Source organism: Sphaerodactylus townsendi, linkage group LG01 (genome assembly GCF_021028975.2).
Source record: "Sphaerodactylus townsendi isolate TG3544 linkage group LG01, MPM_Stown_v2.3, whole genome shotgun sequence".
Taxonomy (NCBI): Eukaryota; Metazoa; Chordata; class Lepidosauria; order Squamata; family Sphaerodactylidae; genus Sphaerodactylus; species Sphaerodactylus townsendi.
Window position 1 is genome coordinate 122846578 of NC_059425.1, and position 23655 is coordinate 122870232.

A 23655-nucleotide genomic window follows, 5' to 3' on the forward strand; every position below is an offset into this window, starting at 1 on the left:
AAAACTGGGAAAACTTATTGACTCGCGTATAAGTCGAGGGTGGGAAATGCAGCAGCTGCTGGTAAATTTCAAAAATAAAAATAGATGCCAATAAAATTACTTCAATTGAGGCATCAGTAGGTTAAATGTTTTGGAACTTTAAAAGTACAAAAACCTTAGCTCAACCAGCAACCAAGCTAAAACACAAGAGTTAAAATCCTTCAAAACTGGATTCCTCATCATCATCTGGATTCCTCATCATCATCTGGATTCCTCATCATCATCATCAGACACCTGTAAAATGAGCACAGGGGCCCCCCAAGGCTGTGTACTTTCACCACTTCTCTTCTCTCTGTATACCAATGACTGCATCTCAAACGATCCATCTGTTAAAATACTGAAGTTTGCAGATGATACAACAGTGATTGGTCTCATTCGAGACAACGATGAAACCGCATACAGACGGGAGGTTGAACAACTAGCCTCGTGGTGCCACTGGAACAATCTAGAACTGAACACACTTAAAACCGTAGAAATGGTGGTAGATTTCAGGAGAAACCCTCCCATCCTACCTCCTCTCACAATACTAGACAACACAGTATCAACAGTAGATACCTTTAAATTTCTAGGCTCCATCATATCTCATGACCTAAAATGGTCACCTAACATCAAAAATGTCATCAAAAAAGCACAACAAAGAATGTTCTTTCTGCGCCAACTCAGGAAGCTCAAACTGCCCAAGGAGCTGCTGATACAGTTCTACAGAGGAATCATTGAGTCTGTCATCTGCACCTCTATAACTGTGTGGTTTGGTTCTGCAACCCAACAAGATCGACACAGACTTCAGAGAATAATCAGAACTGCAGAAAAAACAATTGCTGCTAACCTGCCTTCCATTGAGGACCTGTATACTGCACGGGTCAAAAAAAGGGCTGTGAAAATATTTACTGACCCCTCGCATCCTGGTCATAAACTGTTTCAACTCTTACCCTCTAAACGTCGCTACAGAGCACTGCACACCAAGACAACTAGACATAAGAACAGTTTTTTCCCGAATGCCATCACTCTGTTAAATGAATAATTTCCTCGATAATGTTAAACTATTTATTATATATTTATTATATAATTACTGCACTACTTTTTTTTCATCATTCTTATTACCCATCTCCTCCCGCTTATGACTGTATGACTATAGCCTGTGCTGACATTACATTTTATTTCATTTTATTTCATTTTATTTTATGATTTTACATTTTATGGTTTCGTTACTATTGATTGTTTCCTGATTGCTTACTAGACCTATATGACAATCATTAAGTGTTGTACCTTATGATTCTTGACAAATGTATTTTTCTTTTATGTACACTGAGAGCATATGCACCGGAGACAAATTCCTTGTGTGTCCAATCACACTTGGCCAATAAAGATTCTATTCTATTCTATTCTATTCTATTCTATTCTATGTCCAAATGTAACCCAACTTAGATTTTAAGAGGAATATTATCAGAAATGGAAAATCTACTATTAGCTTCCATTGTAAACAATGGGGGATGGGGCATCCCCTTTGGGGGGTCAATAACTTTGGATCCCCTGACCCAAACTTCACCGAACCTGGCTGGTATCATAAAGAGACTCTCCTGATGAGACCAGCCAGGTTTGGTGAAGTTTTGGTTCAGAGGATCCAAAGTTGGTTCAGAGGGTCCAAAGTTATGGACCCTCAAAAGGGTAGCCCCATCTACTAATAGCTCCCATTGAAAACAATGGGGAATGGGGGCACCTCCTTTGGGGGTCCATAACTTTGGACCCCCTGAACCAAACTTTACCAAACTTGGCTGGTATCATCAGAAGAGTCTTCTGAGGGTACCCTGAAATTTTGGCACCTCTAGCATAAAAACTGCGCCCCCTGCTGGCCGGCAAAGTAAAAAAACCCAAAAAATTTTAATGACCCCATATAAGTCGAGGGGAGCTTTTTCAGCATTAAAAATGTGCTGAAAAATTCGACTTATACATGAGTATATACGGTAATTTCCTTTGCTTTACATTAAGTTTTTTTCCTTCACCTTACCTCTTGAGTGTATTCACATTTTAGTTTTGAAGGATATGCCTACAAAATGTAATGCATAAAGAGGTCTATAGAAAGAAAGCAAATGCTTTTCATGTCAGCAACATATGCAGCTTAGTTTATTTTGTAATGTTCACAACAACTCTGTAAGGTAAAGGAGTATTATTATGGCACCCATTTTGGATGGAGGTGAGCTGAAGCCAAGAGAGCGGATCACCTGAGGCAGAGGCGTAGCAGGGGAAATGGTGCTTGGGGCAAAATGGCACCCCCAGTACTCCCACAGCCTGCACCCCACTTACCTGAGCTGGCAGCGATCATGGGCTGCCTGGTGGGGCAGGGTGGAGGGGGCCCCGGCTGCAGGGCCCGGCCAAGGGGTGTTTAGCTGTGGCTGCTGCCAGGCCTGGCAGGGCCAAGCCGAGGGGTACTCAGCTGTGGCCTCCACCAGGCCTGGCGGGATTGGGCCAAGGGGAGCCCTGTAGTGGCTGGGCTGAGGGGCGCCCTGTGGCGGCCCAGCTATGGTGCTGAAGGAGCAGCCTGGCGAGGCTGGGCCCAGCTGAGAAGGGAAAGGGGATGGGTGTGGGAGGCAATTTTCTGCCCCCACGTGACCCAACAGTGGCCCACCCAAGGCATTTGTCCCCACCACGCCCCGTAGTAGCTACGCCACTGACCTGAGGTCATGTAGTGAGTTCAAGATAAAGATGAAACTTGTCTGGGGACACAGCTCAGTCTCTTCAGACTACAATTTGTGACAATAGTACACAAACCAGGCCATTTTAGTGGCTGCTCACAATGCTCATTTCTCTGGGTATATGTGGTTAAATTATTTTGTGAATTGTGCACCACGTATGTGTTAACTAGTTTTCAAACTGCAGCAGACAAAAGTGACATTAGAGTATTAGAAAATATCTGAATCTTCTCTTGGCACCTGTCCTCTAGAACAATGTATTAAATCTGCAAGAATCTGTAAGAATCTATAGTGTGCTCACCTTTTTGTCGTAAAATGTATCAATGAGAGTAATGAAGCGCCGAGCCTGTGTCCTTTTTGCCATTGTAAACAGAGGTACATAATGAATGAAGACCAAGTCAAAAACTGAGGCTACTTCCAAATAATCACTAGCACCAAGTGGCTGAAACAGAAAATGGGAAATGTGATAAATCAAAATAATTAAAAGATGGGAACCACACCACAATTAAAATGTTAATGTCATACTGCAGTGGAACAGAGCTACTTGCTCTATTTTGTTGATAAAAGTCTGAGTTACCAGGAAACTAATTCCATAATGTGTTTATTAAGCTTAGCTTTATGTTGTCCTCGTTAATCACCATGTAATTTGTGACAGCATCAACATGAAGATTTTAATGTTCCCTGATCATTTTTCAACAGATCCAAACATATCCTTAAAAACTAAAAAAAAAAAACACAACACTGTACAGGGACACATTAAAAAGAAAAAAGGAATCATGATAAAAAGTTCTATCCTCAGTCTTTCACTTTCTAGATGGCTCTCCTATTGATATCTCTAGCTATGAAGCCTAGAAATAAAATTTTCCTGGCACATGAACAAAATGGCACAGATAATTTACAGTCTTTTTTGATTGCTCATACTGAAAGGGTATAAGAAACTTATGGGTGCTATTGGTATGCAGACCTTGCTTATTGTGATGTAAAGTTTTATGGTTCTTAAAGATTTGATTTAATTTTTTTCTTTCTTGAATTGTGGTAGCTGCTGATATTTCATTTAATCATTGAGACATTCTAAGTCAAATCATTTATGGCATGCTGCTGTACTTCACTGTACTTTTAAAATATATGGACTGATCCAATAGGTATATAAATAAAACACAATGCAAGCACTTTTAATTTAAAATAATTAGAAAATGTATAACTAGATATAATTAAATCATGAACTGAAGCTCCAGCTACTGCTTTACAATGGCTGAGGAGAGATCATGTAGGAATAAATACGTTATTCATACGATATAAACTGGAATAAATTTATCAAATCTAACATCTGATTTTACAGAAGTTTCCACAAATTAAATAGCAGTCACAACATATGGAATAGAAGATGATGGATAGATCACTCAGTACATTATGACACGTTTGGGAAAATAATAGTAATACAGATCAACTACTGGAAAAGAGACTGAAAGCTAAGGCTTCGTCTTTTTTTATTCCAGGAGAACATGACCCAAATCCTATCATTTTGTCAAGTGAAGTTTGAAATGTTACTCTGGTATACGAAGCCTTTCCCCAACTTAAGTGTCTCTTTCACAAGAGGAACCCCTTTAGTCAGAGGAAAGCTCCTTAGATTGGAAAGCTTCAAACTATGCTCAGTAGTGTGGTAGGAGTTGAATTTATATACTATTCCATGTGTAGAACTGGGTAAATACTACTACTGTCTCCAATAGCATTTTTATGGGGAAGACAAAAATACCTTCACGTTCTGGGATATACTGAGCGGACCCCAGGTGTATTTATTCAGATGGTGGTGAAGCATAAGTGTAGCTGCCACAGGGACATTCGGAGACAAACGCTCCAGGCGCCCCCATGGGAGTCACGTGGGGGAGAATTGCCCTTCACACTTCCGGGAAGGAGGAAGGGCGTGGCTAGGCCTTAGTGCAATGTGCGCGCACCGGCCAGGCCAAGGCCTGCCTGGGCAGCATACGCACATCATGTCAAGGCCCAGCCACACCCCTCCTCCTTCTCAGAAGTGGCTGGGTCTCAGCCCCCCCTTCCCCACGGTGCCCCCCACTCCTTCATGCCCCCTCCACTTACCTGTTGGCTGCTTTTTGCAGCCTGGTGGGAAAAGCTTTTTGCAGCCTGGTGGGAAAAGCAGCCTGGTGGGAACTACACTTCCCAGGAGACTTTGAAAATGCGGAGGGGGGGGCAGGATGCCACTTTGTCCTGGACGCCATTCCCCCCCATGCCAGTTTGGTGAAGACAGCTTTGCCATCAATGCATCAGCTGAATCTTGTCCAGAACAATTGTTTTAGATGGTTTGTGACTTTTTGACATGCCTGATCCCACAGTTGGAAATAATTCAGCTACCAGCTGTGATTTCTGCAACATTCCTTGAAGGAAAAATCCCTCTTACTTAGTTTGTCTCAGATGCCAAGATAAATATATAATAAAATATAATAAAAATATAATAAAAACATTGATCCTTAATATACTCAGGCTTGTTTTAAAACCACTGTCTTTTCCCTTTACAATAACCACTGTCTTTTCCCTTTACAATAATCTACTGCCTTTTCCCTTTACAATAATCTACTGCCTTTTCTGAAATGACTTTATTACCAGGTATCGCTGTCTCTGCAGAACTGAATGTTAATAGAGGTGCTAAGTGTGCAGAGAAGTGACAAACTTATTGATTAAAAGATAGAAAAGCTGATAGAATCACTACCCTTACAGATGATCACTTGCCTATCCCCTGGTGAGTCTTCTCAGTTTCTTTACCCACTAGACACTGCTACTTCCAACAAAGAACAGGTGAACTATGACCAGAGTTTCTCTGTTTGATTCCTTTGGTAAACACCTAGTACCACTGAATTAGATCCTCCAATAAGAAAACATGTGGCCTGCACCAAGACTTTCTGAAAAGCATCACTTCAGTTTTGCCAGCTGCCCACCGTACAGCTGATGTTCTTTTGCAGGCATTGTGAGGGTGGTGGACACATCTGCTAAGGATATATCGAACTGGAAACTGGCAGTCTGTCGCTGGCAACACAACCTTTGTGTCTTCACAGACAATGTTTCTTTGTGCCAGGGCTCTCAGGACCAAGGACTCCAAAATGTATAAATGAGCCAAACTTGCATTTTTTAAAAAATAAAATGCTTAGGAAAAAGAAAATAGACCAATTACTCAAATCCAAGTGGGCCATATAAAGCCAATATGCTACAAATGTAGGAAAAAAAACTTGAAGTCTGGGATCCAACTTGGTCCTATGAACATATAATGGCAGCAGCCCTCCAGCACCTGAACCTCTTCCAAGTTATGCCACTGATGACTCTTATTTTCATGTACCAGACTAGACCAATCTCGTCAGATCTTGAAAAGCTGAGCAAGCTTGACCCTGATTACTAACTCAATGAGAGACCACCAAGGAAATCCCTGGTTGCTATGCAGAGGCAGGCAATGGCAAACCACCTCTGCTCATCACCTTGAAAACCCTATAGGATTGCCATAAATTGGCTGTGACCTGATGGCACTTTCCACCACCACCTGGGTTTAGTGATCCACGTTCTAGATTGGGGTGTGTGGAGGGGGGGGGGGGAGAATAAACCACTGTTTCCAGTTTCTGACACTGATCACTCTGAAACAACGTCCTTCAGTTTATCCCATTGGAAAATGGTTTTTATTTCCTTGAATAACCCACACAAGTCATTGAAGTTTATCTAGAGTCCATGGTGCTGCTTTGTATCAAAGATCGATTAGCACGAGACAACAGAGAATCTGGGTCATACAATTACCACAGTATCAGGATAGCCAATTGTGAAAGGTAAAATTTACGAAGAGAGTGATGTTTCTGTATCTGTCCACAGCACCCCACATACCTCAAAAATGCGGCTTTTGAAGAAATAATTATTCTAAAGTCACATAGCTTGCTCTATGAATAACTGATTTGCTTGATTTGAATACTCAATGGCACTTCAGCAAGCACCATCTTTGAGCGTGTTATTCTACCTCAAGTTTAAAACAAGATTATCTAGTACAACTCCTTCTCTTAATGACATTCTTTACCCTTGCACTTAATAATTATTGTAATAAATTATGGGGGTTTTGGTCATTAAAACTGGAGCAACCAAAAATCCCACTTCACTAACACTTTTGTTCTCTACCCCCATCAGATCAATCTCATCTTCCATCCTCTCTCTTTTCTTGTCTTACTCAGATCAAAAGCCATCCTACCCCCCATCCTCTCTCTTTCCTTACCCTGCTCAAAACAAATGTTAGAAAATTCTGGTCCCTTTGTTCCCATTTATACAAAACACTTTCATTTTTACATTTTATATGTATATTTATATTTTATATCACTTAAATTGTCATGGTTTTCCATGAAACTTTGGGAACTATTTGGTGTGATGCTAAGGACTGTCTGTTTAGAGGACAGCACCTTAATCCCTCTTCATGGCTACAGCTCTCAGAGTTCCCTGAAAATGAGTAACTACAAGGGTCACATTCCCCCTATTTAGTTTTCAATAATAATCACTGAAGGTGACTCTGTTCCAAATCCAGGCCTAAAGTCATATTGAAGTGGGTCCAGAAGATCCGTTTCTTCCAAGAGTCCCTGGAGCTGAAAATAAACAACCTACTTCAGCACCTTGTCTAAAAATGGCAGACTGAGAACTCACTAGAAATCTTCCATCACAGTAGAACTCAGGGTGAGTTTTTTCAAAACAGGTCTAATCACTGCTTCCTTGAGTGCTAGTGGCACAGTTTACACCCTCAAGGAAGCATTTACCATGTCCCTTGCCCATTTAGCTAGTCTCCCACTGGCAGCTTTTGTCAGCCAGGAAGGGCAACAATCATGAATACAGGTGGTAGGCCTCACATCTTCAAGGATCTTGTCCATATCCTTGGGATATATGGGCTGAAAATATCTGTTTAAATCAGATACGCAGATGTCAAAAGTACATAATCGGAACATGGATCCATGCAGTCATCTAACCCTGAGATAAGTTGGGCAAATTGATCACAACATGCCCGTGTGTGGTCAAAATGCTTAGTGGTATGATGTAATCGTCTACAAACAACACAAAACAATTGGATGATTATGTTCAGATACAATAGTGGCAAAGAAATATTACCTTTATATCATGACCTGGCCGTGGCATGAATGTTAAAGTAACTATGGCTCTGACTATGAATGGACTGATTCACCCACTGTATTCTCCACGCAGTTGCGAGCACATACATCACTACCTATGGTTCCAGATTCATCACATGGAACCAATTTTCTTTGTATAAACCAGACCCCAGTTCTTCAAGGGTATCTTAGAAAAAGAAAAGAAAAAACTTCCAAACCAGTGCTGAACTTCTGCAGGAGGAACCGAGGTGCTCTGCTAAGATCAGCACAAGCAACTCTTGGATGTGGTGGTGCAGAATGCCATCACAGCTGACTTATGGCGACCCCATAGGGTTTTTGAGTCAAGAGATGTTCAGAGGTGGCTTGACATTGCCTACCTCTGCACAGAAACCTTGACTGCCTTGGTGGTCCCCTCTCTAAGTACTAACCAGGGCCGACACTGCTTAGCTTCCATGATCTGATGAGATTGGGCTAGTTTGGGCCACCCAGATCAGGGCAGCTCTTAAACCATGTCTGAAAACCTTTTATATGGTATATTAAATTATTTTAATTAATATTTGAAGTTCAATTCAGTTCTTCCCTTTTAAAAGGAAAAAAACAAGTTTTCTTTCAGGCTGAAATTTACTACTAGAGGAAGAATCTGCAATTAGGAAAACAGAATGGCCTTTGCTTCCATAGTATGTCTCTGTGACATTTTTTACTGTTATCAAGCTACTACCACTGAACAATTGTTATTTGGTAAGGAACAAATTGATCCTGCTGCCACAGAGAAGTAATTGACTGTAAACAGTCTTAATTACTATCGAACTGACTGTTGTGGGTTTTCCAGGCTGTGTGGCTGTAGTCTGGTAGTTTTTTCTCCTAATATTTCACCCATATCTATGGCTGCATCTTCAGAAGTATGTCACAGTGAGATATGTTTTTCTCTGTGGTGTACACCTTGCTGTGACCACTGAAGAAGGAAGCTGTAGATGTGGGTGAAATATTAGGAGCAGAAACTACCAGACCATGGCTACACAACCTGGAAAACCCACAACACCCAGTCTTAATTATCTTAAAAAGTCACTTGCTACCATCAGAGGGCAGTATTTGCCATTATAAACTTGCTAAAATTTGTAAGGAGTCAGGAAATGTTGAGAATGGAAATATCCCAATACAATGAGAACATAACAATACTACATCTATACTTTATACTGGAACCTCAGAAAAAAAGTAGATATCAAAATACAATATTTCAGTATCAATGAGTTTATAATTTGGAGCAGCATATGCATTTTTTTGTATTATCTTCGTGGAGAAAATACAGATTTAACTTTTTTTACAAAAAGTAGTGAATTGGAAAAAAAACTAATAATACTTTACTAATTCATCACAATCCAGAGTTCAACTTGCAATGCCTAAAAACAAACATATGTGACTGCTCAAATGAAATAATCAAAATCTATACAAGGTTGTTGATTATAAAATTCTTCCTCTGGGGCTCTTTATATTTATATTAAAACCTCCGTGTACGCATTGACTGGGTCGTCATAGCATAAAAATCCTAGAAGATGCAGGTGACTTGAAATAGCTAAAAATAAAAGAACTATATTCCCATTTCAAACTATTTTATTGTTGAAGGAATTGTGAATATTTACTCTTTCTCACAGTCAATTGTCTTTAACGCAGAACTGTTAAAACTCTTTCTCTGAAAATTTGCAGGGCTTGAATACTTCATAGAAATACATTTTGTTGCATTTAAAATTTAGTTTGTAATCTACAACACTAGTAGAAAGAAAGCCCAGACAAACGAAGCAGGAATTTTCTTCAAGTACAAATGCACAAGATCAAGTTGTTAGTGATACCACATAGGCAATAATGACACGCTACCCTTTTACTATACATTTCTGTTGTCAAGAGAAATGACCTTGAACCAATACATTTGTTATAAGAGCACTTGTTTTCAGGGCTGGTTCTAAATGAACCATGGAAACGTCTGCCTATAAATTGAGATTTAGAAGGGGAATGGTTGTGTACACATGGATTTGGGCACATACAAAACCTACACACCATGTAAATCTTTAGTCACAAGATACCTGAACAAAAACCAGGACTAATCAGCAACATACGTCAAGGCAGCAGGACAGAAAACACTGCTTGGAATTTGCCAATCTGATGGCCCATTGCTCTGACCCAGCAAAACAGAACAGAAGTTCATTAATACCTTAAAAACTTAACAAAATGAAGCATGACTTTCCTGAAGTAGGGCTCAGTTCATTAGAGGCATCTAGTGAGGTGAGCCGTGCTTTATGAAACCTTGTGGTAGAGTTGATTTCGTTTGTTTTTAAGGTGCAACTGGACTGCTGTTTTCTTAAACTTTCCTATATAAACGATCCTTCTGTAATCAAAGTCCCTTAATTCTTTTTTTGACAATAAAAAAAAACTATGAATCACTTTGGGGCATTAATACAGCAGAATGCTACATTTCAGCATTTAAATTACACCGTTGATTACTTTCAAGAGTGACTTCTTGTGCCACCTCTCAGGGGAAACCATTTACCACATTTTTTGTCCATTCAGAGTTTAACTTTCTACTCTGCAAATTGAGTTTTGTTGTTGTCCAAATAAATTCAAATGAGACTGGAAGGCTTGTTTGGATCTGAGATATGATTAAAAAAAAAAAAAGGTGGGGGAGCCGAAAAGCCCAACTGATAGAGATTTGACTGGGTACTCACTCTGTCACACAGCTCTTCAAACGTGAAGTCTGCAACGGTTCCACATGCTTTATTCACTCTCAGCTCTCTGCCTTGTACTTTTAAAATCCTTGGTCTAGTTACTATGGGAACATGAACAAAGACTCAATCTTGTCTGGATAATTACTATAAAACTCATCTCTTACAGATAGGAAATGCATAGCTTGATGAATAATAGCACATGATTCAACACATAAATTAGACAAAATGCTGATACAATGACTGCCACTTGAGTGTGGCATCAACCCATATACAGCAGTGGAACTTATTAATTGGTCAGTGGAGATTGGGCATTGTGTTCTAAATGTATTCTCTTTCAAGAGAAATTAACTTACGTACAATCATTTTGTTTTTGAGCCAGCTCATCAAACAACTTATCCATGACAGCCTCCACATCAGCTTCACTTGTGCTACAGTGAAAAGAATAATAGAATATGAAATTAATAACACTTGAAGCCAACATCAAACAGCTGCCTGAGCTTGCTTAGCTTTTTGCCCATGAAAAAGAGAGAGAGAGACAGACAGAGAAAGAGAACAGGATGTTATATTGTAAATATAAACATTAGATTTAGAATACACTTAAAAGCAGAGAACATTAACTCTCAGGTAGAGGATTCTGTTTTATTTGCATACACGGAAAGACTTCTGTGTTTCAAGCTGTTTTCAGTAATGAGGCAACTTGGGCAAGGCAAGGCAAGGCCATCCACTATATGCACACACACAATGAAAAAGACAAGCTGCTGTCAATATCTCACATGCAAAATAAGAGCAAAGAGCAAAAAGCTGTCAAGCATCTGAAGCCTAACTCAATCAACCAACCCAGAAGGCTACAATGGCCAACGGCATCAAAAAGAAATAGAGAGCTCCAAGAATATTAGCAGACTCAAATTCCTCTGTCTCTCATTGCAAAGGTCTGGGAACGCTTGTGAAATGGACCCTGAAGCTCAATCCAGGTAAGACTGAGGAGGTGTTTTTTTTTTGACCAGGTGAAGGAATAAGCCCCAATTCCCTATTGGAAATTAAGGCAACTGTATACCTGGTGGCAGTTTACAAAAATCTGTTTAAAAGACTCCAAGCCATTGTTTGCTGTTCTGTCCTGACCACCAAAGTAGGAGCAAGAAGGGCTGAATCCCAGTGGGTATTGCTTGAGAATTTGTCTAGCTACTGGTGTGTTTATGCTTTTATTTCCCTTCTTCTTTTGAAGATTTTGTTGGAGTCCTTTTTGACTTTCAATCAGACTGATACTTATTCTGGACCCGCTTCCTTCGTCCTTCTGGATTTTTTTTGGTATCCAAACAAATTTCCTTGCTTTTACTTGGAAGAAATTGTTGCTAGATTTTCTTTTTGCATTGTCAGCATGTGTCTAGAGAACCATTCAACACAGCTACTACAGGGAACTAAATTCCATCCTACGCTGTATGTATTCTTTTCTTTTCCTTTCCTTGTCTGGGTCCCAGGCCAGTGTTCTCACTGAGCCTCAAAGTTCCATTAGGGTGGCTCCACCCCCTGCCCCTTGCTAATTCCACAGATAATAGCAACATTAAAAAAAATTGCCTGATGGAGGGCAACCCCCTCCCTTAGATCACCAAACTGGATCATCAAACTGAAAAGATTTGGATCTGGGTACTTAAAGACTAGCCTGCTCATATAAGAGGGGTCCATCAACACAGATTAACAGAGACACTGTATAACCTCTCCTTCTAAAATTATGTGCATGGTTACCAGAAATGGGTCTCTATGAAGGTGCCCACATGTGGATTTCTTTCCCATGGAAATTTAGACCTCCAGTGGATTTTTTCTTTCTCTCTCACTAGAGACTATTTTGATAAATGAAGCTCTGAGGTGGCTCACTAATTTTAACTCCAACAAAAGTACACAACAAAACCAAAAATGTTAGTAGCCTATTACTCCCTCTTATCTTGCCCCTAGGAACAGAATCCTCTGGAGCAAGAAGGCATTCTTCTGCCTTGACACACTATTGTCTTAAAAGGCTGAAAACAGTGCAAGTCATCCCCATAATATGACAGCTGAAACAGGTAAAAAGTATTCCAAATACATACAGTCTAAATTAAATGCAAATCAATTTATGACCAGACTGAGAAAAAAAACAGCTTGCAAAAAATAAAATCCAGAAAATCCAAAAATCCATTCATTGACCCTCTAATTTAATAGATTTATCAACAAATATTAATTCTATCAAAATATCAATTGATTCTTTCTCTACAGGAGATGGAATTCTGAACCCACTGCACGAAATGACTCACCATCTCCAACAGGAAAAACGAAGGAACTGCAAATCCACAGGAATTGTCTGTTAAAGAACCTCACCCTGAGATTTTTTTTCTCTTTTCCCTGGAGTCTCTAAAAACCTCTTAAACCTTGACTCAGACTCTCTGATCTAGCAACCCTAAGTATAAGATCTAAAAATTAAGTTTCAGCGCAGGATTCTATGAAATCCTTAAAGGTGAACAAAACAATAGAGACAGTCCAAACAGTAAACTGCAATTATAGTCTTGGACAGAGGCTGTTCATTTGCCCATTTTGCTTGACAGAAGCCCAGTAATTATTTAACATCTTCAAAAGTAATAAAAATATGAAAACAATGCGACAATACAGCTATGAGTAGATTGGTTCTTGTATTGGCTTGATTAAAACCACTTGCTTTCCTTAAATATTGAAACAACTTTGCATCACATAGACTTGTATTCTCAAATTGCTCTGAGGGTAAACTATCATTAGGGAAACAGAAATCAGAGCTATACAGATAAATTGTACTTATAGCTGTGTTATGGTATCATTTAATTTTTTTATCATTTCCAAATACAGAATAAATACTGAAGTAAATCAACATCCTAGATACAAGCAGATCATCTGTCAAAATAAGACAAGTTTTTGAATCCACAAATGGGAACACCCAACAGTAAATGAGTCCTTGTCAGAGGATTTGTATAAATAATTACTTTACTACAATAAAGGATGCTCTTTTATTTACCAGGGAATTGCACACTCTTTCACAAGAGGATATTCATCACTTCATAAGCCATCTGTCACTTCAGTTCTGCAAACACCACACCTCCCCAAAATCTAATTAGTTTTGATTCAGTCACACATTTTGAATAATGCCGCTAAGATACTGAAAATGTTGTTGGATGGAATTAGAGCTGTGGCAACCTGGAAAGCAGTTGGATTACTCTCTCACAGGGTAACAATCTTCCAGTTCTATGAAGGAGGTTTTTTTGGGGGAACTCCCCCACCCCCGCAATTTACTTGCCTCTGGAATGAATTATTGACTAACAGGAGAAAGGAAAAGAACATCCTCAACTTCAACAACTTACAGGTAGTAAAGTTTCCCTGCAGCAGGAAGTCCTTGTTTCCTGTAGTCTATTCCTGAATCCAGTTGAATGGTATTACAATATTTCTGTATACAGAAACAAAAAGACACAATTATTACTTCTCTTGAGCTGCTGTGGAATTACAAAAGGTTTTCCTGTCTAAAACGTATTTCTCCAGCCCACCTGTTCTCAGCATCACAAAGAAATTGAATGGCGGGTCTGACAAGCTACATACCAGGATGGATCATTCTCCTGGAAAATGGACTAGTCACATTATTGCTTCCAAGATCCCCATCCCCCCAATCATGCAGCATCAAAGATGCATTAATATGCACGTTGTAAGATGCCCTGGTCTTCCTTCTAAGAGCTCAAGATACTTTACAGGCCCTCTTTCCCCTCCTCCTCATTATCCCCATACCACTTGCATAAGGAAGGTTAGCCTGAAATATGACTGCTCCAAAATCATCCAGTGATCTTCATAACTAGAATTCCAGTCTTGCTGATTTCAGTCAAAATCTACAGGATCTACAGGTATCTACAGGATGCAGGTTCTCAACTTTGCTTATGTCAGCCATTAAGAAAATCACAGCAGCAGAGGACTGAGTAAAAGTTTATTGAAGATTTACAAAAGATGATGCAAATTTATTTATTATTATTTATTTACTTAGACTTGATAGACCGCCCAACCCCCGGAGGGCTCTGGGCGGTGTACAATAAACATAGAAAGCATTTACAATGTAAAATCATAAATAATATACCAATAAAAACACTAAAATACATTATAGCAGCAGTTCAAATCTGGCGAGTCCACAGTGCTTTGGGTTATTCAAGTACAAAATGGGCAATGAAGGCTTGCAATGGGATTAGTAATTTGCACGCAGTAGTTCTGCAAGTCAAAACAGCCCAAGTTCTATGTACACTCACTTAAAAGTGAGTTCTACTGAAACCAGTGAGGTTCACTCTCAAATAAGTGTGCAAAGGACAAGAGCCATAGCAAGGGGGAACTGCGCCTGGGGCATGTGAGCACTCTGCGCCCCCACTACGCCCTGGAACGTCCCCGCCCTGGAACGTCCCCAGTGCATCATGCCCCCCACCTTGGCGCTACGACACTGCATAGGACTGAAGCCCAAACACACCATGGTCAACACATGTGAATAAGTCCAACTTCTAAAATATAAAAACAGAGATATAATTACATCTGTAATCTAGATTTTTAAAATTAATTTATTCATATGCAGAATTCAATTGTACAAGTGGAGGGGGTTCTAAGGTACGTTGTTCTAAAACTATTACTTCTGCACATTTTCCCAGGGTTATAATGGAGGTTGTTTTAATGGGATGGGTTGTGCAAATTACAAGTGGATTGAATTTATAAATTAGCAGTGTTCCATAAACTCTTGTGCAAATCCTGACATAAGAATACACGCAACTCTTTGTGCAAAGACCAAGCATTGCATATGCAAAAATCCTATGCATCATTGCCAGTAGCATTGCCAACTCCTGCTTGGGAAATTCCTGGAGATTTGGTATGTGGTGTCTACAGTAGGGAGAATCTGGGGAGAGAGTTCACCTGAAATCTCTATGATATATTATAGAATTTGCCCTCTGAAACAGCTATACAGTGGAACCTTGGTTTTAGTTGGTAATCCATCTGAAAAGAATCGATGAAAACCGAAACCGATGAAAACCAAGGCAAACTTTTCCATAGGAATCAGTGTAAATCCAATTAATCCGTTCTAGGCACTCCAAAAAACATACAAAAACACATTTTTGGTGAATAAACATAGTGTTCAATGCTGAAAACAGTAACAAACAATAACACTAGGACCAGCTTCAGAGCCAGTGGACCAATGTCGCACCAGAAAGCTGTCCAAAGAGGTCTGTTTCTGATGCCTCTTTAAGATTTGTCTGAAATGGGGCAAGACATTGACATTAAACAAGTTGCAGACACAGCCTGCAACAGCTTTGTCTGGGTGATTTTTCTCCACAAACCCCTGCACCTTACTGCAAATCGATGAAAACCGAGGCAAATCGATGAAAACCGAGACAAATTTTTCACTGAAAAAATCAATGAAAACCGAAACCGATGAAAACCGAAGGCAATGAAAACTGGGGTTCCACTGTATCTCTGTAGTTTGGGCAGCCATTGTAATTCAAGGAGAATGCCAGGCCACATTGGAGGGTGGCAATCTACAGGGGTCCCCAGACTTGCTGATTCTGCAAGCGAAGCTACTGAGAACATCAAAATGGCTGGAAATGAGAAGGAACTGATTTTGGCCTTGGGGAAAAAATGCTGTTTAGTTGCCGTTTCCAAAAAAGGGGAAGATGAGCTCCCTGCACTTCCACAGGAAAACACTGCTGTAACGTAAGGGCACTTATATAAGTTCTGCTTTCTGCGCTGCCACCAATAATATTTTTCTTCTTTAGCCCACTCAATACTGATTTTCCACACGGCCACCACCCTGACTGGGGAACACAGACAAATAAAAGACTGGAAACTTAAAACGTTTATTTGCTGGCTTAAACAGAGGCTTCTCAGGTAAACTGGAGAGGAAACAAGCGTGCTGGTTTCAGAGAGAGTTTGCTTAAACTTAACGGTTTCAGGCAATGAATGTTTCTTAAAGCGTATGGTTGCCGGCTCTTCACGTAAGTTACACGATGGACACTCACAGGTGTCCCTTCACTTAAGGTTTTACTTTAAAGATGTTTCTCAAAAGATGTTACTGAGGAGGTTTCACACTCCCTTTTAAAAATAAAACACCTCAGTCCGCTGTTCCTCCTCACAAAAATAAAACACTCAGTTTTCGCCCTGTGGGATTCAGGCATACGGCCTCCCTCTCCCACAATCCCAAAACTTGGCTTCGCTGCCACAGGATTTGGGCCTCCCAAAAGCTGATGTTCCCTTTGAGGACAGACCTACAGACTTTAGAGGTTTCCCTCACAAACAAAACACCTGAGGGTGGACACTTGCCTTTAGGTGACACAATAGCTTTCTCAGCTATTCCTAACAACAGCCACACAGCAGTGAGAGAACTTGGTGGATTCATTTCACTCTGTCTCAAAAGTACCTGAGGGCACAAAAGCTCATACAGAGCCAAACAGTCCGAAAACTCAAAAGCAAGAACCCCTCAGCTGACAGTTTATAAAGACTCTGCCTTTTTTCCTCTGGCCAGGGCTTAACTCTTAAAGGGGCGGGTCCACCCTGTAACCTGATTGCAGTATAAGTGCATTCGTCACAACTGCCAAGCCAAGAGATAGCAGAAAGTCTGCATTTAAGGAGAAGCAGCAGGACCATGGCTGTGCAATCTAGAGCCAAACTTTCTCTGGTTGCCAAGAATGAATGCACAGGAACACAGTATTCTACTACTTCTCTGGAAGCATCCCAGGGTTCATCATCACCCCAAAAGCATCACAATCTTTAGTGAACAAAGATAGCTATAATGTAGGGCAGGGGTCCCCAAACTACGGCCCGGCGGCCAAATGTGGCCCCCTGAAGGCATTTATCCGGCCCGCCAGGCATGGCGGCGATGGCTCCATTCATGTGCAGTGGAGGCTCGAGGGAGAGGAGGAACCGGCCCCAACGGGTGTTGATTGCAGTTACATGATGGCACCCCCAAATCTCCATGAATTTTCTGACCCAGAGTTGGAAACCTTACATGTGGCAACGCCTGCTCCGCCCTTCCCTCTCAGCTACTCCAGGTGTTGTTCTCAGGCTTTCTGTTCCGCCTCACTCCCATTGGCATCAGCCAGGCTGGCGAATCGCTTGCTGGCTGCTAGGGAGGAAAGCACCCAGGAAGATACCTGATCCTGGGTTAGATGGAATGCTTCATTGGGAAAGTTCTGCTTTTTTTTTTACAGGGGAAGGTATTCCACAGCCTCCCCAACAATATTTGGAGCCCACCCTGTACTTGACATACTTTGGTTACTGTTCTAAAAATAGACCATGACAGAAAGGCTGAAAGGTGAAATCAAACATTTTACAATCATTTGTGCATAGGAATTTGTTCATAGTTTTTTTTAGTCTGGCCCTCCAACAGTCTGAGGGACAGTGAACTGGCCCCCTGTTTAAAAAGTTTGGGGACCCCTGATGTAGGGGAATAGCAACTCCCCTCTCCTGATATTCATACAAAAATGTGAGGAGGTAAGGCTTTCACTTCTCTTAAGAGGGGAATCCATACTACAGCTGGCTCCTGCCACATGCTAACATTTATAACAGTATGAACAGCCTAGTAGTTAAAGAGGAGTTCAATGTTATTAATTTAAAGACAATTTAATTCTTTCATTCAATAAGAAAAGGCCCCATTTTAGCTTTCAAAATTCCGTAGCAGAAAAAATCTGGAAAATTTTTTCTGAGGCAACAGAAAAACAGGCAAGCACTTATGTATCTAATAGTAAACTAGTTGGCATTCAACCCCCACACCCCATCCAAGGTTTTGTAAATATACTGGAAGAACAAAAAATCAGGAGTGTGTTACACTTGTATAACACACTTCTCTCTGTGATACACCTCTGAAGCTGCTGGCCACAGATGCAGGCGAAACTTAGGAACAAGATCCACCAGACCCCGGCCATACAGCCAGGAAAACCCACCACAACCAATTCTGCTGTACTTAGTTTGGAGAATGCCAGAAGCGTGGAGGCCGTCCTGGCCTTCATAGGCAAGACACTCCATCGGGTGGAGGTTACAACAAAGAATGTGCATGGACCCGTAGTTACTGATCATACCCACTTGCAATCTGGTGCCTTAAGATGATTAGTGTTCAGATTAGTGTAGTTGTTGTAGTGGGCATAGTGGGAGAGGCTGTCCTGTAGATATGAGGGCTCAAGGTTATGAAGTCAATACTTTGAACTGAGCTTGGTAATTGATAGGCAGCCAATGAAGTGACCACAGAATATGAATATGAATGCTTTGTTAACTCCTGACAGCAGTCCAGGTGTGGGCATTTTGTACCAACAGGAGCTCTCAAGTTGACTTTAAGGACAGATCTACATAGAGTGCATCACAGTAGTCTAGTTGCCAGATCACTGAGTCATGGTATGGGGCCATCTTTAAGGCTAAATAGAATCATGAAAAAAAGTGTGAAAAAAGTCCTTTTTGCAAATGTATTAACTTGCTTCTTCAGATGATCATCCATTTCAAATGACCAGAATGACCATCCATTGTCTAAAATGGTGATAGTTGTATGAAAATTAGTAAAAACAAGTTCGGGCTCATGAAGAATCAATGGGGAGGGGCAATTTAGAAATACTGCCCCACCACCCAAATAGTTCCCTACAAGTGTCTTCAAATTTTAAGAGGCTTGAGAAGGTTGATTTCTCCCTTCCACCATTCTTCCCATTAACTGACAAGGAACTGTTCTAAACATTTTTCTTCCAGAGCGCAGTCATTATACTTCATCTGTACTGAGCCAGGCGCTCTCTCTCTGTCTGTCTGTCTGTCTGTCTGTCTGTCTGTCTGTCTGTCTGTCTGTCTGTCTGTCTGTCTCTGTGGAGACCCAGGCCCTGATGGATCTTTCTCAGTTCTGAAGGGCCTGAAAGACAGAGATGTTCCAGCAGGCTTATGGTGAGGACAGCAATGGTGTACATCTACAATGATCTTAACTGTTGGCTTGGATTCTGAACCTGCTCCTTCTCTTCTCTTCTCTACTCTCTTCTTCCTCTAGCTCCACTTTCCAACCCCCATCCCTGAGTCTTCAACTGGCATATTTAATCTAGATCCTTTTTTTAGTTTTGGGGAGCAGTTGTTTTTAGGCATCATATGCCAGTCCTGGGCTATTTTTGTATAAGTAACTTTTTATTATATTTATATACTAGCAATAAAGCCCATTGTGCAAAAAAATACAATGAGCTCTAGAAAACTGTTGCTGATCATTGCTATCATTGTTCATGGCAGTGGTCAGTGGGCCCTACCCCTTTTTTGTTACACAACAAGCTCCCATCAGCACCCCCTCCCCCTCCGCTCGCATGCTTGCATAGCTCTTTAAAAAGTGAGTTGTCACCAACAGCATTGCCTTTTATATCAATAAGATATATGTAAATTGTTACATACCTGTTTTTATTTTCATGTTGTATGCTGCCCCAGTGCAGGGAGGATGGGATATAATAATAATAACGTTATACTTTTCTGTATGCCTGGAAAGTCCACATGGGGGTGCCGGGTGGTGGAGGTAGTTTTATTGTTAGAAAAGCAAGTGACTTCTCATAGGTTTTGTAAATAAAAAACTGAGGACTTTCTCAAGACTTGATATTCCTGAAGAGCTAAAGTTTTACTTGCAAAACTGAAGCGCACATGTACATCAATAAGAGTAACATTTAGGTGACACTGAAAGCATGTTGGTGTGCTATTCAGTGCAATAAATAATAATAATAATATTTTTTTTAACAAAACCCACTTAGGGTCAAAAAGAAACAGAAATGAATATTTAGGTTCATATGCTTCTAAACTGAGATGAAGTTTTTAGGAGAACATGGAAGCTGAACAGGTTACCCTTGTCTTCATCTTTAATTTTTTTTAAAAGAAAAATAATAAATCCAGTGGCAACAATACAATTCTGTTTAGGTAACTGACTTTTCCATCACAAGACTGATTAAAGCCTACAGGCATGATTGCATTTCACACTTGCTAATCACCATCAGGGAATTCTAATCAGCCGCTAAAGAACTTTTAACTGGAGTCTTCATATTTTAGCCTTTAATTGTCAAAGCTACAATCCTAACAATCGGTTTACTTTTTTTTAAGTCCTCAAACATTCATATTTTGCCAGATAGTATTAAATATCTCCTGCCTTTCTCTCCGGAAAAGAAAAAGCTAGCAAACTGCATAGATGCGTATTGTGCCAAAGGAACAATTGAATACCACAGCCTCGAAGGACTGTGACTTCTTACACCATTCAGTTTGAATGCTTCGAATTATTCAGCTACTCAATTTATTATGAATTGGTTTATGTATTTACATATAGCAAGGACAAACACAATTACATACTGAAAATGTAATTAAGAATGTTTTAAAAAGATTTGTCATACTCTCATTACTGTAAGAGAAAAAAAATAGGTTTCAAAAGCTTTTCAACTTAGCCAGACAGTAATAAAATAAATCATTTGTTTGAATGGAATAATAACCCTAATATTGTTATAGCCATTGAGAAGTACATAGTTATCCAATACAGGCATCATAAATTGGCTGTAACATTCAAACTCCTAACAGACTTTAAGGACTGTTGGGTATTAATATACAATATATATATTTAAAATATATAATTTTCAATAAAATACATTCACAAAACAGTTTAAAAAATTAAAGAGGCATGCATGCACATGAAAGCTTATATCAAGAATAAACCATTGTTGGACTGAAGGGTGCCACAAGACTCAAAGGGTGCCACGAGACTCAAACATTTTCCTGCCGCTTCAGACTAACATGGCTACCCACCTAAATCTTCAAAAATCAAAATCTAGCAAACAAAACAAAACAATTGTGAGGGATTAAAACAAAAGAATAAAACCCGTAATTATCCAAGCCACACTGAAACAAAAGTTTGCACTTGCTTTCAGAAAGAAAACAAGGGGAACCAAATTGACCTTCCAAGGAAGGGAGTTCTGTAGCTCCTGGACAGCAACACAACAGCAACTGGACAGTTTCCAATCCAGGCCAATCTCACCTCTTCTAGATTCAGTAGGTCTAGTAAGCACAAACATAAGGGTCACAGGTGCAAACAGCGGGCAGAGTACCATTGCTGCATCGGAACAGATAATGCATCAAGATGTATGTCATCTGACCTAAAAGCGTCTAGCAGCCCATGCCCCTTCAGGCTGCAAGGCATGGAAATACTCCTATTGAATCTATCTGGTATGCTAGGAACTCAGTTTAATCAAGGTGTCAACAGATTCCAGCTTGCCATGAATGGTGTGGTATCACATGACAATGATGTTCCCAAAGTTAGGGTGAAGTATTTAAGTGGTCCCTCAATACCCTCTTTACTCCAGGCCATTTTTTTACTTTGCAAATCTCATGCAGATCCTTTAACCCAGGAATATTATCCCTGAGGGGTCCGAAGCGACTGTCAAGGTGCGGGAGGGGGGGAAGAGGAACACAAGGAAAATCAGCATGCTGTTGGTGGTTGGCTGTATACAAGCCACTGTTATTAGTAAAAGGAAAAATTAAGGGAATGATCACAGGTCCGGTGAGGACTTTTACTACTTTTTCAACCAACTTAAGATCTCAACCAAAAGCTGTGGAGAGCTATAACATCTGTTTGTCAGTTATACCGAATTCCAGAATGAAGAGTGGGGACTACGGTGCACCCACAAGTCAAGACAGACCAGCATGTCTTTTTTGAGGGGGAATCCATTCGTCCGTCCGTCCATCCATCGCATTTATATCCCGCCAAATTCTCCTGAAGACTCAGTGTGGCTCACAGACAAAAGCAAAAATAACAATGCAATACAATAGAATATAATAAATAAGTATAAAAATATAAACATTATAAACTTTAAAAACAAATTACTATAGATGGCATAAAAAAATCTATCTGGGGACATAAAAACCGGATGCATGTATCATACCCAGATGGGGCCAGACAAGATTTAGAAGGAGGAATGCCCGGCAGAAAAGGCCTGGTGGCACCACTCTGTTTTACAGGCCCTGTGGAACTGAGACAGACTCAGTTCCGTAAAAGCCCTGGCCCATGTCATTGCCAGCTGAACATCCCTGGGGCCCAGGATCATCAACAGAGGGGTCTTTGAGGGCAACAGGAGGAGAGGCGGTCTCGCAGAAATGCAGGTCCAAGATCACTAATGGCCTTAAAGGTCAATACCAAGACTTTGAAGACAATCCAGTACTCGACAGGCAGCTAATGTAAGTCTTTTAGGACCATGTGTTATATGGTCCCGGCTAGAAGCTCCAGTTAGGAGCCTGGCGGCTAAATGCTGCACAAACTTCAACTTCCGGATCAACTTCAAAGGTAGGCCAGCGTAAAGTGAATTGCAGTAGTCTAGTCTAGAGGTGACCGATGTATGGATTACTGTGGCTAGGTTGGTCTGTGATAGGTAGGGGGCCAGCTGCTGCATCTGGTGCAGATGGAAAAATGCTGCCTGGGCTGCCAGAGTCACACCCAGGCTCCTCACCAATGAGGCAAGATGGAGTCCCTCACCGTCCAGGGCTGGCAGCTGAAAATTCCCCGATTAATCCCCCTGGCCAAGCCACAGAATCTCCATCTCCGATGGATTTAATTTCAGTCTGCTCGTTCACAACCAACCAGCTATGACTTCTAAACAGTGTTAGAGAGTATTGCCGAAGGCTTTGAATATGACAGTCACAGATGCAGGCGAAATGTCAGGAGAAAATGCAGATCCTCTGAAGATGCCAGCCACAGATGCCGGCGAAATGTCAGGAGAAAATGCTACTAGAACACAGCCATACAGCCCAGAAACCACACAATACCCCAGTGCTGGAGAGCCTTGAGGGGTGGGGGAGGAGGCCAGCCAGCTGGCCCTCCATCATAAGAATGAGCTGGGTGTCATCTGCATATTGATGACATCCCAGCCCAAAGCTCTGCACCAACTGGGCCAGGGGTTGCATATAGATATAAAACAGCATGGGGGAAAGAATAGCTCCCTGCGGCACCCCACATATAATGGGGCACCACCTGGAAGCCTCCCCCAACACTACCTGCAGCCCACGGCTCTGAAGGTACAAGGTCATCCAGCTCAAAGCTGTCCCACGAGCTCCAGCATTGGCAAG

General features: G+C 40.8%; 1 protein-coding gene across 1 annotated transcript in view; it reads right to left on the bottom strand.

The window, feature by feature from the left end:
* AFG1L (AFG1 like ATPase) overlaps positions 1 to 23655 on the bottom strand; it is a 78144-nt gene that overhangs the window by 15147 nt on the left and 39342 nt on the right. The window contains exons 8-11 of the mRNA XM_048493185.1: positions 13920 to 14002; positions 10924 to 10994; positions 10567 to 10667; positions 3028 to 3168 (exon numbers count right to left, since the gene is read on the bottom strand). Coding sequence (XP_048349142.1) covers positions 3028 to 3168; positions 10567 to 10667; positions 10924 to 10994; positions 13920 to 14002 — 396 coding nt within the window. The remainder of the gene's footprint in view (positions 1 to 3027; positions 3169 to 10566; positions 10668 to 10923; positions 10995 to 13919; positions 14003 to 23655) is intronic.